This window comes from Ambystoma mexicanum, chromosome 9, assembly GCF_040938575.1.
Source record: "Ambystoma mexicanum isolate Mex_15411 chromosome 9, UKY_AmexF1_1, whole genome shotgun sequence".
In the NCBI taxonomy this organism is placed as follows: Eukaryota; Metazoa; Chordata; class Amphibia; order Caudata; family Ambystomatidae; genus Ambystoma; species Ambystoma mexicanum.
The window spans coordinates 656,405,265-656,423,692 of NC_090931.1; the positions used below are offsets into that span (position 1 = coordinate 656,405,265).

The window sequence follows — 18,428 nt, forward strand, 5'->3', positions numbered from 1 at the left end:
CATCTCTACCTCAATATAGCCTCTATCAAAGACATCCACAGACTCAAGACCTGCCTCACATTGCTTCTGTCTTGGATGTGCCGTGCTTACCTGAAGCTCAACCCTTCCAAGCTCAAATTCCTATTGCTGGCCAACAACATCTGGACATCCAGACCTGGCTCTCTGCAATGAGCCTCGAGAACGTTGCATCCCAGCTGATCATCTGTGCCAAGTCCCTTGGGTTTGACATCGACAGGCACCTCTCTTTCAAGCAGTACATAGGGTACCAATAGTCCTGCAAGAAAATCAAGGCCTTCATCCCAGAAAATAAGTTCAGTTTGGCTGTCCAAGCTTCGGTCAATCCCACTTGGATGGTGAGAATGCTCTTCTGGAAGGCATTGCGGCTGCTACACTGGCACCCCCCAAGATGTTTCCTACTGCAACGAGATTCATCTCAGGACTAGGCAAATTCTACCACATCACCCTGACTCATCCAACTGCACTGGCCCCTGCTGCAAGCTGGTATCATCTTCCAATCCTGCTGCATCATCTATAAGGCTGTCGCCTTGAAGCCCTCAAGCTAGATCACTGAGAAACTCTGTAACTTCGGAGGCGTACCATCCACCAGAAGTAAGGACATGTATAGACTTGAACTCGGATGGTGCAGGAAGGAAAGAACCAGAAGACGGGCCTTCTCGGTCTATGCCCCAAGACACTGGAACCTCCTCCTTGTCAACACCACACTCACCCCCTCACTTCTACATTCCAGGAAGGAGCTCACGACCCAACTCTTCAAGGAATGGCTCCTCCCTGACACCTAGAGACACACATCCTCCACTGCCCACACTACCCGAGACTGGGTGATCTGTTTCCTCCCATTGTTGCTTGTAGATCCCTTGCTGCCAAATTGTCTGTCCTCCCCCATTGTTAACTCCCCACCCTCCTGTAATCTCTGGTGCCTTCATTGTGTCCTTCCTTCTGTGACTTGCAAAATGTTCCTTTTCTTCCTAAATCTAGGTCCATACTTCATAAATACCATAATAATAATAATAATTATTATTATTATTATTATAACAATTCTGCTTAGGCTTGCTTTGTTGGACAAGGCAGGTGCGGAAGACACACACAACACATTGTTCATTGGAAGGCATTAAGCCACATTTAATACAACATGCAACAAATAAAAAAGCACCTTACAGAAATGTATATGATTCTTAATTTTTATTTCATTGAGCACATAATCAGCTTTCCAAAATTGATAAAATCTTTGTGCATAAACCACTGGACTGGACCTCTTGGGGAAATAACCAACACAATTCCAACTTGCTGAAATGTGGGAGTGCATGGCTTCCTCTGCGCTCCTCTGAGGAGGGGAGGATACCTTCAAGAGGTGAGGGATTGTTCCTTAGTGTCCTGAGGAGACTGGGGTGAGGGGAGTTTGACAGGGATACGCCAATAGTGGCTTATAGATCAGAAAGAGTTGGTTGAATTATTGGTGGGAAGGCGCATGCTGGGACAATTGTCTTGGGAGTACTGCCCTCGGGGGGTTTTAATGTTGGTGGCTGAATGCACAATGAGGGTTCCTCTGTGCCCCATTGGGTATAGGAGGACATCTGGGATAGCGGTCATGGCATCAGGGCCGTGCCTCCTTTCTTTTAGGATTTGGGTGACAACGTTGTTGGTGATCTGTTTTTCAGGCCCCCTATCAGTAAGATGAGTGTGTGCATGCTGAACTATTTGGATGCCTTTGCTCATTTTTCATGGATATATACCTTAAATCTAATTCTTCTCAGACCGGATCTGTTTTTACGTAATAGCTCGCTTTAGTTGTAGACATATGGCACAATTGGGGATGTTACTTTGGTGCTTGCTGCCACGCGGTATGGATCAAGGGATTTTTGGTGAAGAGGATGAGATGTCAAATGCTGGGCAGTATGGGCACAAGCGAGACACATCAAAGTGTTCACCCCCCTTTGGGATTAAGGGAAGTAAATGCACCCCCTTTTTAATATTCAGGCAGCAATAATTGCGGCGCACTGGAAGAATGTACGGCGTCTTCCAGGTCTGATGATGGGTACAGTGAGTTCACAATCATTCTGCCTCCCGGGGTGGACCGCGATTGTAAGAAGGTTGGGGGGGGTGACTTTTTGGGAGTAGCACAGTGTTTTTTTTTTTTACATCCGTAGGGATGGTTGCAAGTCAGCAAGAGGTTTTGCTGGGATAGGAGTTGTACGCTTGACCTTTATAATGCAGGGTTGTCCAACTCCAGGCCTCAAGGGCTGCAAACCTGATGGATTTTCAGGATATCCCTCATTAATATTCATGAAATTAATTTACATACATTCAGAATGACTGTTTGCAAATTTATCTCATGAATATTAATGAGGGATTTCCTGAACATCTGACATGTTTCTGGCCCCTCGAGGCCTGGAGTGGGACAACTCTGTTATAATGCATCTGTAGGGAAAGGGAACAATGAGATGGTCCATTTGGCATCGAGTTGGGGATGTCAGCAGAGTGTTTCGCAAGGATGCATTAGAGGGCAACCTATGTTTCACATGGAGAGTGAACTTTCCCACGGTGGGATGGGACGCGCTCATTCATGAACTTATTGCATTTGCTAAATTGAGTTTCTTGGGAGCAGAATGCCCAGGGGTGTGTGCCTGGTTTTTGTGAATGCCTCTAACCTGTAGGATTCAGTTCCACTGTGGTCGTGTTTTTGAGGCATTTCAATAATTGTGTACAGGACTCCGAAAAATGAATTCCATTTGGTAGGATATGTTTTTCTCCTAGTGGTGCCCTGGGTCTCGTGCATGCGAGTGAACTTGCCGTGGGGCGCACGCCGGTCGATGATATCCCTGGCATGCGCAGGTAGCGACTGGGAGCAGGGCCTACTATCCCTGGGTAGGCAGATCTACGATAGGTGCCCTGCTTTTCCTAAGGACCAACCCCTGGACATGGGGGACGGCATGACCTTATGCGCTCTCCCTACAACCCCCCCAAACCCCATTTCAGCAAGTTTTGTTGATTATTTCCTCCCCAATATGTAGATTACATATACAACATTTTGGTTACTTTTGAAAACTTGATAAATGTGATGTATGAAATATTCACAATTGTATACATTTCTGGAAGGTACCGTTTTCTTTGTTGTATTGTGTATTAAATGCAGCGCGGCGGGATTGCTGGGAGCTGTTTACCTGCTGGTTGTTGCCGGTAGATACCAGAGGGTACTTTGATTCCTGGCTCATCTGATGTCATGCATGCATCTGAGATTAACTATGTTTTTGGGAATGTGCATAATTGAGTATTGGGTGACATTTAAAAGACATTTATGGCACAGTGGGTGCCGTAATCGACACATATGTATGGCCTGCCCCTCAGGTGGGAGTTGGATTTGCAACACGCTAGTTGCAGGCTCCTGCTTCCCCAAAGCAAACTTCTGCTCATCAGTTCCCTATTTCCATCCCTGAGCCTAATGCCTTCCAGGAGAGTGTCTTCTGTGCAGCATCACACCCTGTCCACGCGCCTCTGTTCCTGATGAACACCTGTGCATCATACCCTGCCCATGCGCATCTTTCCTGATGACACCTGTGAACGCACCCTGGACACAGAAGACACTCTATGACCACTGTTTGCTTCATTAGGTAACTCCATTTTATTTTACTGTGTTTCTTTCAGTCTTTGTATTACAGATGCAAAAAAGAGTGGCGGGGGTGGAACGGAGGAAAGACAGGATCCAGTTACAGGGTTTTTGTGTTGCGGTTTGTAGCCACTATTTCCTGTGCCTGGTCCGTGCAAGGGTGTACACTTCCCTTCCCGGGAGACAGTTCCCATGGACACCACACCCCCACCCACCAGTCCATCTAGATAGGGAGGTGCAGAGCACCTGCCAAATAAATTTGCTGCTAGCAGGAGATGGGCTACACCCTGAGTTCTTAGATTACCAATGGATACAGTACATTTTATAGGGATCCCAATGGGGGGACCTCACTCTATTTATAATAAACACATACACTTTTAACTACGCTTCCCTTTACGATTCCCTAGGATTCCCCTGGCGTGAGCACCAACTAAATGGGAACCTACAACGTCATCTCACTGTTCCTTTCGAGGGGTTGCGAGAACCCTTAGAGTGAGCCTGATGCAACAGACTCCATACCTAACTCGGGTACCACCCATGGAGTTTGAGGCCTGAGTATATGGGCTGTGTGGGTGGTCCTATCTCTCTATGGGGGCCCGCCTTGCTGGGTATCACTGATCAGGCTCTGGCCTGGCTGACCGCTTTCCTCTCTGATCGTCCCTCCCAGGTCCAACTTGGGTCCTTCCTATCATCTTCCTCTCTATCTGTGGTGTTCCCCAGGGCTCTAACATCTCGCCCTGGCTTTTCAACCAATACCTGGCAACTCTCGCCTACTGCATTGCCATTTTCTGCTCAAATTTCCAGTGCTATGCTGACGACACTCAACTCATTTTCAGGCTGCCCTCGGCCACCTCCTCTGACATATCTGCTTGCCTAACTGCCATTCAAGACTGGTGTGCCGCCAATGATCTTTGTCTGAATGCCAGCAAGACAGAGATCCTTCTAATTGGCACACCTTCACCATCCTTTCCCCTCAATCTCTGACTGGCCTCCCTTGGCCCTCCTCCTACCCCAAACTTCCTACTGCACCTCCTCAGAGGTACTCTGCCTTTCCTCTCCTTCCTCCAGAAGCTCATGTTCTCCCAAGCTCTGGTTCTCTCTAGGTTGGACTATTGTAACAGCCTCTTTCTAAATCTACCTGCCTCTACTCTCCGCCCTCTGCAACTAATCCAGAACAGGACTGAGAGACTTGTCCTTGGCCTCAAGCCCTGGGATCGTATCTCTCCCGCTCTGAAATCTCTCGATTAGCTCCCAGTGGATGCAAGGATTAAATTCAAAACCCTCTGCATTGTCCACAAGGCTTTCTGGGGCCTGGGTCCAAAATATATTTAGCTATCCCTCCGCAAATACCTCCCCTCTCGAGCTCTTCGCTCCTCTACATCTAACTCCCTCAGGGTCAGTTGTTTTTCAAAGAAACGAGCTGGGGTAGATCTCGGTCTTCGGCTCGGGCCTCCCTCTGGAACAGCCTCCCTGCCACTCTAAAACTTGAGGAGAACCATCTTCGGTTCCAGAAGCACCTCAAGACCTTCCCCTTTGCTACTGCCTTCACTCCCCCTCTCACCTGCTGATCTATTCTCTCTTGGTACCGTACACCTGGCCACGCTCTGTCCTCCGGGCCCAGGTAACTGCTCACCCTGCCACCCTCCTGCACTGCCTCTGGGCCACTCCTTGCACTGGGGTCTGTATCTGTACCCATAAAGTCCCCCTCCCGTTTTTTCTTCCTGCACCTATCAGACCTACCCTGTTTACTGCCTTAAACCCAGCACTTGCCAATTGCTGACTGCACTACCACTGTTTGTTGCCTTTATTATTTATTTATTATTGTTTATCTGTTTCTCCTTTGCTCCGCACTTTCCACTTCTCCCCCTTCTATGCACTTTTCCCCCCCTTCTCCCATGCACAAGCACGTTCTCAATGTCACTGGGCCTAGTAAGATCGTTGTTTTGTTCCCCTCCCTTGCCTTGTCGCGCTCTGAAACACTTGTGTAGGAGCACGATAAAAATAAAATATCAATATGCGACCTCAGACCAGCCACTCCACTATCCCGCTACCCCATGACAGGTTACCTTCCCTCTACCGTCTATTAAAATCATTACCTATTCTTATTGTCCTACCACTACTTAATCTTTAAACCTACATAACATTTCTTTTCTATATAACCCCCATTCTACTGTTCCCTACTTAACATTTAATAAATATATACATATACCTACACAAATACACATTTAGCTACACATACATATATGTTCTTGGCCGGCCTCCTCTGCAATGCGTCTTGCGACGCAGGAGGCGGGCCTCTGATCTTCACCAAGGGTGTTCTGCTGGGCAGCCGGGGGGGATTTCCACAGTCGGGCTGCCCAAGGGAGCAGCCAGGGACTTCCTCCTCCCCTCCTCCTCTTCAACTGGCTGGCCGGCGTGTCCAGCCCGGTCACCACTCCACCCTACTGGGTGGTGCGCACTTCGCCACTCTTCACCTCTCGGGCTGCGCAGCCCAGGAGAACTTCTTGGAACGGGCCTGCCTCACTAGCCATGAGGCGGCTGAATGGGGACACAGCCCAGTAGCCTGGTCTGTTCGTCTTCAGCCAGGGCAGCCCCACGCACGCCACCCGATACCCCTTGATGATTCCTAGGCCTATCTGGTCTGGACTCGGGCAGGCCAACCCCTGCCGCGTCCCCGGGGTGGCCGAACTTCCCCTGGCATAAGCAATTCGGCCCCTGGCTCACCCTCTGTAGTGCTCCACCACATGCCACCCAGCGCTACCAATGTAGTTCGACCCTGATGGGGGGCGCTCAAGGCAGCGCCTCCTCCTCCCTAGGTAAGCCTTTCTTTTCTATGTCTCATTCTTTCCCCCCCAGGTAAGTCCTTTTTCTTTTCTGTCTTCTTTTTTCCACTGTTTCTGTTTTTTTAATCCACACTGAATACTTTTCTCCCCAGCCCATTCCTGGGCAGGGGAGTTCTATTCCATTGTTCTTCTCTCAACGTTCCATCCATACCCATGGTGGCCTGGATGGTTTAGTCCAAATTACATACACTCAGCACACGCATAAATAATGGAAACACACTACACTTTTAACAAAATAACTTGGCATCTGTGTCTTTATTTCCAGGTGTACCCTTAGGGGACATAATAATAATAATAATTTGGCACTTATATAGCGCTACCAACCCTCTGGTATCTGAGCGATGCTTATTATTCCATGGTGTGTGGTGCTCATTTATCGACCTCGGAAGGATGAAAGGCTGAGTTTTGCCTTGCCGGGATTCGAACCTGCGTTAGCAGGCTCTGCACGGATGTCAAAGCGAGCGCTCTACTCGCTGTGCCACTTGACCGCTGTGCCACTTGACATGCATGTAGTAACTACTAGCCAGGCCCCATGGGGTCACGGGCTACATGTGGGTGACTGGAAAGCGACACAGGCCTGCAGGGCACATTGTTTCACTACTTTTATGTCACAGTTCGACCCATGATTGTGAGTTGCATAGAAACAATGGGCTGGATAAAGGCAGGAAGGTCACGGATCACCCTATGTATTCAAAGTGTATAGGACGCACCTGAAGAAGTTCCACAGATTGGGTCTGAGTTAAGAGGAAACATGTTGGGCATTGTAAGGGTGGTTAGATCTGTACCAGGATCTTGTGAAGAGTTGCAATAATTGCACAGTTAGAGGTTCATACAACTGGTAGCACTGGGCGTGGGCATTTAGGCACATTGCACTTTAATATTGGTTTTTACCAGGTGTGTTTTAACATGTACTGATGTCATGTTTATTGTCTTGGTTATATGTGGAAATACTGCTCTGTTTCAAGTATAGGGTGATAAAGATTTTTACTGATTGAATATTACATTTTCACAAGAATCGATGAAGTCACAAGTGTGGTCTGCTGTGTTTTGACTCAACCTATATAAGCAGTCCATAGGGGTTTGTTTACTGTAAGCATGGGTGGACTGGCCTTTTAGGGAATTCCTGGCAGGCCTGTGCACCCTGGGCCTCTTTTGTGTGGCAATCTATTTGATTTCCAAATGTTCTTACAGGAAAAGGGTTGTGCTTGCTTAAAATGTGTAATATGGGGCCACTTTGAAAATTATTTCCCGGGCTTGTTTTGACTCCCAGTCCGCCCCTGACTATAAGATTGTAAGAAACAATGGGCACCTGGATTCTTTAGAGGAATGGCCGGTAGGCACTGTATTTGTGTACAACCACATCAGTATGCACATGCTCTAGAAACACTAGCACGGTACTCACTCCGCCTGCGAGGTACATGATATAACCCTGGCCTGCACAGCCCGAATGGTATGTAACATCTGGCGAGGTGGTGACCCAGTATACTATGAAAGCCGGCCGGGGCTCTGTGTTCTTGGCGTTGCTCTGTATACTCGAGTCAGCAGGGGCGGATTCAGGGCTGTGAGCAGTCCCTGGGAGCATTGCAGTCAGTCCCTCTCTCCTCCTGTGAGTGTTTGTATTCCGGTCTGCAGCCCGTGGTAGTTCTTTACAGGGAGGCTTTTTACACGGAGTGGTCTGTGTGCACTTGGGCTGCTAGAACCAGCTCGTGGCAGTCACTGCCCGTCATCGGAGCCTTGTGCAAGCGTCCGGGGCACCAGCGAAGTCTACTCTGCGAGCACGGCTCCTCTGTACAGTCTGCCCGCTTCCCCAGTTCTGAGCCCAGCCCACGGTTTCCACCCTCGGCCTCCTGTCATTGGCGGCCTCAGGACCCAGCCTGCAAGACACATTCCTCTGGCTGCTTCTCCGGGCTCCTGCCTCTCCCTTCTCCACTCCCTTCCATTCCCATTTTTTTTTTATTTTTTTTAAAGCAAATATTTTTCCTCTGCTTCTCTAGCAACTCCAGCTCTGTCTGGAGTGGGTGCGGACTGAAAAGAGAGCGCTGCCTCTTTTCCCGGATCGAACAGCGGCCATTGGCTTTTCCAGGATCAAAAAACTGTAGGAAGCAGGCAGGAGGAGACGGGGGCTCCTGGGGTTACACCTGGGATGTGGGCGCCTTCCACCGCTGCCACCTTCCAGATGTGGCGGCGAGGGCAGCGTCTGGTTCCCTCCGGTGCTTCTGGGACTCCCCTCGCTTGGGGGAGAGAAAGTGATTGCTCAGATACCTGCCTTTGAAGAGCCCCGAATTCCATCGGATCCAAACTCTACTTGAACTGTCTCTCTCCAGGCGGGAGTGCATTTCTTTCTGCTTCATCCGAGCTGGTCCCCGCCCGCGCGCTCAGCTGGGATCGGCCGTCACTTTTGACACAGCTGGGTGTGTCGGAACTCCCCCCTGGAACCTTGCCCTGCTGGTAACTCCCCTGTTTCACCCGCTGGGGCCCAGAGGGACGCCCCTCACTCCGGGAGCTTGAATCGGACCCCACCACCGGCACGGCCGTGGTTCTGCCTTCGACTGGACCCGCGCTATTAGCAGACATGAAATATCGAGCCGCGGTGAGAGATGCCCACACAGTTCTTGCTCTCCGACTGCTGTATGTTTTGTGTGCGCGTGCAGGGGTGGACTGGCCTATATAGAGAACTCTGGAGAGTTCCCAATAGGCCTCTGCACCCTGGTTCACTTTTGTGTGGTATTTCCACATTTTCCCATAAGAAAAGGGTTGGCCTTGCTGAAAATGTGTAAAATGGGGCCACTAGGAACATTATTTCCAGGGCCTCTTTCGTGCCCAGTCCCACCCCTGCGTGCGTGGGTCTGCATCTAGAAGCAGGGTGTGGGCGGGATTGGAGGGCTCCACAAGGCCTACCTGTGAGAACCGGTATGCTTGTTCCTTGGCCTGTCTGGTCAGGTACCCGGAGGCTGGCCTGTGCATGTTCGCATCCGTAGGCTTGTGTCTGTTTTTGGATGTGATCAGACACGTGCACGCCTCTGCATTTTGTGGGAAATGAGTGTATGTACTTTCTGGACTACCTGTATTTTGGGAGTGTGCATTGCCATAGTGTGTGCATGCAAGTTGCCTAGCTGCGCATCCATCCTCTGCCTGTGTAGCTTGGTGTGCATGGCTGTACCTCTACCATGCAGGGTAGCCTGTCTGTATGCGTTTTGGTGAGCGTGCATGCATTGTGTGTGCTCGGGTAGGTACACGTACCCACTTGTATACCTTTCGTGCGAAGTCTGATACTTGTGTGTAGCATCGGGTTGCCTCTCCTTATGTCGTAACTTAATAGTGAATTGGGTCTTTAAAGTTTTTGGAAGGAGGCGGCTTTGTTGGAACTCCTTTTTGCAGGTGCCTGGGGGCGTAGCAGATGGGATGGGAGTGCCCGCGGACTTGGTTGCATTTCGGAGGCCCAGCTTGTGAGTTGGGCGGACGCTGGCCTACCGGCTGCATATGTAACGTGCTGATGTGTGTACACATTCATTTAGACATAGAAACTATTGCTTTATGTTTCACGCATGCCGCACACGCAGACACGTCTTAACATAGCACGTGGGCATCCAGAAGAAATCCTCGTGGCTTGTACACGTGTCGCGCTTGCCGTCTTTCTTGAACCCCAGCAGCCCATGGAACGCACCTCCGCGGTGCAGCCATGACAGGTTCAGTTATTGTCCTGACGTCTGGAGCATTCGCCTGTCCTGATGACCGCGATGACGTCACAGTCCGGCTGCGGGAACGCCACCAATGTCGATAGGGCGTCTCCTCAGTTCGACGTCACCGCGAAGCCGGCTTGGCACGGGGGCGTCATTCTCTTGTCTACAGACTGAGAAGGGGATGCGGGAGGGCAAAGCTAGCCGCTGCTCCCCATAGGAACAGTCTTATTATAAAATGATATATGGGCACCTCAAACCAAATATTTATTTCAACGAGCTGTGCACGGCCTGGAGGCAGAAGCTATAAATAGAGTGTACAGTCAGCCACAGCTGCAATCGTGATTCAAGATGCGTTATTAGACACATCTTTTGTGTAACTGTTTTAGAGTAAATGGGAAAACCAGCACAGAAATATTAAACCTGAACAGCTCCTGTGTGCGATCTGGTGACTACTGGAAGGAAGTATATGGCTAGGCCAGGAAGGTGGGACTGGGAGTGTGATATTGGAGAACATTTATGTAGTTCTGCCGTTTTCTTTCCTGGTTTTGGGGCATATGCACCTAGCGCCAAGTCCGGGAGGTACTGCTGAATGGCACCCCTCACAGAATAGCTGTGGAGAAGTTGAAGGTCAGGCATAGCTTGCATTTAAGATAACATGACAGAAGATGGGCTAAGTGTGGATTTCTTTCCATACTTTAACGAGCAAGCAGAAGCCAGCTGAGGCTGGGGAGAGACTCCATGTTCAAAACAATAAAATAGACCTGTGTCAGCATTCGATCTATACGCATATTCAGATTTAGGTTCCCCTCTGCATAGCTCCAAGTGGGACCCTCCTAAGGATACCTGCCCAATCTTTAGGGACGTTACCAAGGGGACTCCCTGAGGTGAGCAGCTCGAACCAGGCCCCTCTCATTCGACATAACGCCCTCTAGGTTTGCCCGCCTCCTTTGAGCTAGGAGGTAGCTTATACATCCCCCATTTGTCAAGTGTGCCTTAAAGCTTGTTGTGGTTTACAGATCTATCCATGGTAAGGCACCACTGTATCTATCCTCCTCTATCCAATGCCACAAGCCTTCTCATAACCTCTGCTACTACCCATGTCTCCTCGCCCTCCCTATGCTGCCTCTCACTTCCCCACCTTCTCTATTTTTGCTCCACTTGCATGGAATTCTCTTCCCCGGACATCCGAGAAACCGTCCACACAGATTTGTTCAAAACCAAACTAAAAGCCTACCCCCTCGCCTCAGAGTTACCCTCTTAACCTACCTCTCAATTGTCTGCTAGCTAGCATTTTTCCCTCGCCTCTAACCTGTCTCTGTTCCCCACTTCCTCTGCCTCCACTTTAGCACTTCACCCATCATGGTCACATCCCGAGCACAGCTGGCCGTACCGCCTACAAGAACTTAATAATTTCAAATGTTAATTGTCCTTAATCTATGTATGTTCACTTATGTATTGTCCCCGGTGACAGTTTCATTTACTTCCCTCCACAACCTGGTCAGAATGTCCCTCAAGCTAACCCCATTGTAAGAAGCTCACTGATTCCCGTCAAATCTAATTTCTTATTTGTTGTACGTTCTTTTATTATCAAACGAGCATTGTTCCTCCTTGTATATAAATTAATTTAAAAAAGCAATACACCTCCTTTGGCACTTGTCCCCTTCCTTGTCTTACTACCTTATCAACTATGAGCCCAGCATAACTTAAACATATAAACAAAAGTGGCACTGAACATAAAAACAGCAGTGGTTGTACATAGAATGTGTATATACATGTAATGGATTCCAGACAGTAATGATGTTGCTTACTGTGTTGGCCAATGTTACCCCTTGTCCCACTCAGCCCTGTTCCTTGGCCCGTGCGGAACGGGTGACGGCCAGGGTCGCAGAGCAAAATAGCTCATGAGGGGTGTGGGGGGCGTGCGCAGTAAGGGGTCCAGCCAGAAATCTGACTCTGATCTTGCTGGACAAAAGATCAAGCAGCCTGCAGTGCCGGTCAGTGCTCCTGAGTTGTTTGGCTGGCTGATCTCTGCCGCCTTGTGGATGACTGCGATGCGTTTGGAATATGCAAGCAAAGGAATGCATATTCCAAACATAGCATGTGAGATGTTCTTGAGCCACACACCCTGTGCCCCTCATTCTTTGTGTTGACAGCCTTTCAAGTGGGCCAATTCATAAGTGATGACTTATTTAACAAGCCATTGTTTTTACACAGTATCTGCTTAACATTTCAATGTTAAGAACTGAACATGGGGCATTTTTATTCACAAGGCCTGCACAAGTATCAGTTAGCTGACCAAACCTATTTAAAATTCCTCACACCAAAACGTTTTCTTTTGTATATTACTTTTTAATTACATATGACTCATCCCCGGGAAGGTTAAATGTCATTGTCTAGGTATTCTAGTGGCTGCTTTGGGACATGACAAAATGCATCCTCTCAGCATCAAATGTCTTTTAATTTTCTAAACAAGCCAGCCACTGCCTAGAGCGCATACCAGATGGCAACTCAATGTCACTTGACACCTTAATTAGGAAAGCAGACAGTAGTCTATGGCAAATCAATGCACTGATATGTGTGCACTGTGCAGCAATGTTTGTGCACTGCACAAGCCACCACCCTGTTGGTTAATGGCATCTATGTGACGCTCCAGTATGTACAGCACATATGCCTGTTTTTGTCTGATGTGTCATTGTCCATACAATAGCATACTGACGAGCATGCAATACTGTGCCCACACTTAAACTCATATAGCAATCAAAGAAGTTGCCTCAAATTGTACATCCACTAGGCCAAACAACACCCTTTCTACACTGCCACACCATGATTTTCACTAGCTGCTTTCACTAATAAGAGATGCTAATGCCAGCTCTGTTAGATAAAGCATAGGGCTGCTCGTTTTTGCCGACATAGCCCCTGAGGAATGCATTATAGTGAGGAGGTAGTGGTTAAGGAACTGTGGACCCTTTACCATGCATAAGAAGCCAGTTTTGTTTTAAACGCTTCATCAGCTTATTACTGGTCAGGCTAATGTTTGTAAGAGGTACAATCCTTTCTGTGTAGCCTTTCTGTGCATTGTATATTGGGTCTCTCTTCTACAGTATCCTGTCCTGTCTATAGATACAATTCCCAAAAGATGTTTCTGTATTCGGGGTTGGGCATGCTGACACTGAGACCCAGGCCTTCCTCATCTAAAATTATCCAGCAACAAGAAGCAAAAGAGCCCTCGTACCCCATTTGTGTGTCTAATGATGCAGCCATTTTATACTCGCATTCAAAGACTTAAGCTATCCAAATGAGTATGTATGGTTTATGCTTACAAACATTTTAATGTTGGGGTGAGTGTTGTGAACAGTAATGTGAGCACCAAGCCATGCATCTGTTCTAAATTTAGAGATTCACACATACAATCCTTTTATCACAGACTTCTTTATCCATTATAGAGATCTCTGATCACTGTTATAGTCCTGAAAGTCTCTGTGATTTAATGCAAAGCATACAGGAACCCTCACTGGTGCTATCTGTCCCCTTTCCCTCTCTCATAGAGGTATTTTGAAAGAGTACAATAAGAGTGTACCAGACTGTACACCTTGGAATGATAACCTTCCATCAGAAAATAATTTATATGGTTAGTCTAGTATTGCCCCTTGCGAAATACAAGTGAGGTGGTATGAACAGAACATCTGCAACACAGGACCAGTGGTCAGTGAGCCCCCAGGCCCCAGTAGGCTGATCACACCACAGTGTGTCAGTATGGACAATTTGAAACTGCATTCGGGCAAGGCCTTCCCCAAGAGCAGATGACAGAAAAAACATTTACTTGGACAGCAACAGCTGTGTTTTCACATTAGAATTCTTTTGTTAAGTACTTACAGTACAATGTAATGAAACCAGCTTCATTTGTATAGCATTTCTTAAATTCATATTGAGGAGGGGTTTTGTCACACGACACAGAGGTGTAGTTTGGGAGTGACATGTGCCAGGGGGTGGGGGAGCATTCTGGTGTTTCGCCTTGGGCACCAAGTTGGCTAGAAACTGCCTTGGTCCCACTCCTCTAAACACACTCTGTGTTTGGTGGCTGCCAATGGGTTTATGCGTTCCAAGCCTCCCGGGCTTAATATTATGCTGCCTTTAAAAATGTCCTCTGCAGTGGTGCACAGTACTCATGTTGCTAGGGTGACCAGATTTAAAAAGTTAAAAAAAGGCAGAGGCCAACTAAAATACAAATAAGACTAACTCTGGAAAGTGGCTGTCAAGGCACTACACTTCAGTTATGGTTGGAGGAGAATGGGGGTTTAAGTGTTACTGTTCATTTAAACACATTATAATTAATGTATCACAAACTTACACGATCTTAAATTGTAAAATGCAGCATTTCTTCTGTGCTAGCGGTGCCTGCCAGCTATGAAGACTTACTACCAAAAACTGGGACCAGTGCAGTTTCCAATGGAAACATAATCTTGACAAAGGGGGACAGAGCTCCAGTATCCGGGACAGTCCTGGCAAAATCGGGACATTTGGTCACCCCACATGTTGCCAGCATTCTCTGTCCCCTCACTGAGGAAAGTTTTGCTGCGACTGCCGAGTGAATGCGTCATACCTGGGGGTGGGCCTACTCACTCTCGATCAGTGCTCTTGCATGGCGCTCGGCGAGCAGCCCCGCCTCTTGTGCTGTGCTGCAGACCGTGCAACGCGTCCATGTGCACTGACTTCTTGTGTGCAGCGACCTGAGCCCAAAGGAGGCGTCTTGCACCTCTCTGCAAATGTCCTGGCACCTGTTTTTTCATGCAGCTCCAGTAGCACTCCTGTACCTCATGCCAGCTCGTGGGTCGCTCTCCAGTGGACCAGCACCGAGCAGCTCCTGCACCCGAGCTTCTCATACTCCTCAGCCAGCCCCGAGTAGGCTGATCCCTTTAGGCCACATCCACCTTCTCCCAGGCCTTGCTGCTGGTGTCACCCGTGATACTGCCTTTATCCAGGCCAATCTGAACACACGGATACTCTTCACCCAAGTTGCACCGATGAGTCCGCCTGGACCTTTGGTCGCAGCACCGCTCCTCCACCCTGCCCGGGCCATGGCTCTCTGAGGGCAGGATGCACTGTGCCCTCCTCTGTTCTGTGCTCCCCCCGACTTGCCCCAAAAGTAGGGCTGATGCCTCCAGAGGCTACATCATCACCCAGGCTATACCACACACGCAGCCTGGTGCTGAAACTCTTGCTGGGGCGTTTCTGGCATGTGCAACCTGGCACAATTGTGTGTCTCCATACCCTGAAGTGGCTGTTGACGACCCCAGTTCCACTAGGAAAAGTCAGCAATGTCTCAGCATCTTCTTTTTATTTATTTATATATTTATTTATTTGTATTTGTAGAGCGCACTACAGCCCACAGGCATCGAAGCGCTTGCATGTAAATGAAAGGAAGCTTAATTGTTATTACAGTGATACAGTCTTAGTTACAGGCATGTTATAGAGAACAGGTGATAACATGGGGCTTAGGATTGACAAATCAAACAAATAACCTAGTTTTGATGGCTTTGCGGAATGCCAGATGGGAGTCAATCATCCTAAGTTTGGCGGGAAGGGAGTTCCATAATGAGGCGGCCATGGAGGGGAAGCTAGTGCCACCTGCGCGCACTCTCCTGCTTTTGGGAGTGGAGATCAGGTTGGCGTAGGCCACCTTGGTAGGCCTTTGAGAGGAGAGTTTCTGAATTCTGTTGGCCAGGGAGGGAGGTGCTAGATCATGGAGACATTTATGCGCGAGTGAGAGAGTTTTGAAGAATATCCTTTCTTTAGCTGGCAGCCCGTGCACCTGCTTCCTTGTTGCAGAGATATGATCCTTCCTAGAAATCCCAGTGGCAGCCCTGAGGGCATTGTTCTGGACCACCTGTAGTTTGGCGATGTTTTTGCTGGAGGTCCCTGTCAGCAGTGCATTTTCTTCAATAGTCTTAAACATTTTTCCCTTCCGACTTCCATTTCTTCAGTTCGTGGGGCCAGTCCACCTTTAGGCAGGGGTGATCTGCCCTTCTCTCAATTGTCCTCAAAGTTCCAAACGCTCCCTTGGTGATGACAGAGCCAGCCACAAAGCAAATGCAGCGACCCAAACTCATTTACAACCATTAAACAGTATTTTATTAACAACTGGCATGTGCATGCTTTTCTTTTTCCATTTGTATGTACCTGTGTACAGTTGCGGCTGAGTCATTGATCTCCTCTCCTTCCTCCCGCTTTCCCTCCCTTCTTCCCACCCCCCTGCCTAAAAGCTAGTTCCCCAGTTTTGCTTCTTTCCACACTGATGACATCCTAAAGGGTATGGACACTACCAGCCCCTCTGGATCCCCACAGACACCTGCCAGGCATTTATTTCGAGTCTTTTAGCTGAACACATCACTCCTGACCTCTCTTGCATCAAGTCTTTTTGAGAGGGTTACTTTGCACACCACCTACACCACAACATTGTAACACCCCCTCCATAAGAGGCTATTACTGGCCCTCTCCTAACCCCACAACTTCCTCCTTATTTCTATAAATCCCAGACCCGGGAATGACTTGGAGGGGCTAGCTGTCAAACACTTTAAAAATGGCAAATGAATGAAGTGCTGTAAGGTTGGGGATCGTTGGTTAGTTGCAACAGAGCAAAAATACAGTTCTTACCCAATGATAAAAGAGACTGTCCAGTCATGGTTGTATATAAATATCTACTTTATTATTATTACAACAGTCAGTTCTATCACACTACAAAATATAACCCACCCTGTAGAGGCACACAGAGGACAGACAGTTTCACGAAGGAAAGGGATGCACTCTGGATACTGACAGGAGGGTGGTCGGTAAAGCAATCAGTCTTAACTGTTCATGGTTATTTGGTTTCAGCACCAAGGGAGCAAGGGGTCGTAAATGCCACTAGAGGCCTTCTGAGAAGGACTAGGAGGACAAAAGCACAATGTACCTGGTGCTTGAGATGATCTTGATGTTCGACCATGTCGAATCGGTTCCAGGATGCTTTGCAGCTCCTGTGACAGAGTTCAAGACGGGAGACAGCTGTGGGTATCAGGAGGCAGGCAGTTCGGCAAGCGATGCTGGATGGACCGCTGCAGGTTAGCCAACAAGGGGGCTCTGGGTCAAGAATCATCGCTGTTCTGGTTGGCGGACCTGGAACGCTGGTTGAGGCGTCTCGGACGGCTTTAGTGACTGTAGCATGAGAGCAGTCAGTGGTGCAGCCGGTCGTGATTCGAGGGCTCAACTTCCTCGAAAATGTCCTTTAAAAAATTAACTCTGGTTGATCCTTGTTGTGGCACTCCTTCTAGCTTCTAAGCTGGGCTTGTGTCGCCCTTTAAGGCGGACGGCCCAAAGCTGAGAAGAGTGTTTGCAGGCAACGGCCTTGTTCTTTGGTCAGAGGCTCTCTGGCACTTCCCAACTAGAAGCTTGCTGGCAGAACCTAGTAGGGCACGCTGTGTGCTGGCTGGGTAACGTTTCTGGAGCTGCTGAATGGGTCCTCTGAGCTCAGTATCTCCCTCTGTTCCCTGGGAGATGATTAGGGGAGGGATCTTGCTTCCCTTTTGGAAATCCTGGCCTTCCTTGCTTTGCGACAGGAAAGGTAAGGGGTGACAACATGTACTAAGTCCCACCCATCTTCCTGTCTGTTGTGGATCAAAGTGTCTCTCTGGTTAATTGAGCTCTCTGTGTCTCCTGATCAAAGCACAGGTCTCCCTTGAAGTTTGTGGTGAGAATCAAATCACATACTTCTTCCCTCTGAGAGGGAGTCCCCTTGCAGGGGTTGCCTACTGTAAACAGTTGTCCCAGACATGACATTCACTGCCCTTCATACAGAGTGGTGTGAGCTAGTTTCAAGCTGACACATTGCATATCAAAAAGGTATTGGTGTTTCCTGCCCTTTGTTAGTTCTGTGACCAGGCCTCTTCACAGGCCTGCTTCAATTGACTCATCAGTATGCGGTACCACCACACAGAAGTACAGTGGGCACGGTGGATCCATGAAGCCTTTGATATTTAATTAGGCTGGCCATGGCAGGAGGAAGGTGTTGCCCTCCTCCTCCTGATGCTTTTCATGTACTCCAGGCTGTCACATTCCAATTAAATGTGACCGGCAGGACTGCGCCTGTGGGCTGTGTCCCACCAGAGTACACAGATCTATGTTTTTGTTGTGCAGTGAGCATAGGAAAATGTGTGGGGTTTAGCCCCACACATTTTCCAAGGTTGATCTCCCTTCATTCAATTTAAAAAATATATATATCAAAAAGCCCAGGCAAGTGCACACCCGACATAC

General features: G+C 48.6%; 1 protein-coding gene across 5 annotated transcripts in view; it reads left to right on the plus strand.

Annotated features, from left to right (window-relative positions):
• Positions 1–18,428, plus strand: part of MYO1C (myosin IC) — a 662,069-nt gene that overhangs the window by 236,561 nt on the left and 407,080 nt on the right. Inside the window, exon 1 of one of the 5 annotated variants that reach the window (XM_069615426.1) lies at positions 8,448–9,055. The exons of the other annotated variants lie outside the window; for them this stretch is intronic. Within the exon in view, the coding sequence (XP_069471527.1) occupies positions 9,038–9,055 (18 nt within the window). The 5' untranslated portion in view covers positions 8,448–9,037. Of the gene's footprint in view, positions 1–8,447; positions 9,056–18,428 lie in introns of those variants that run through there. 5 annotated transcript variants of the gene reach the window in all.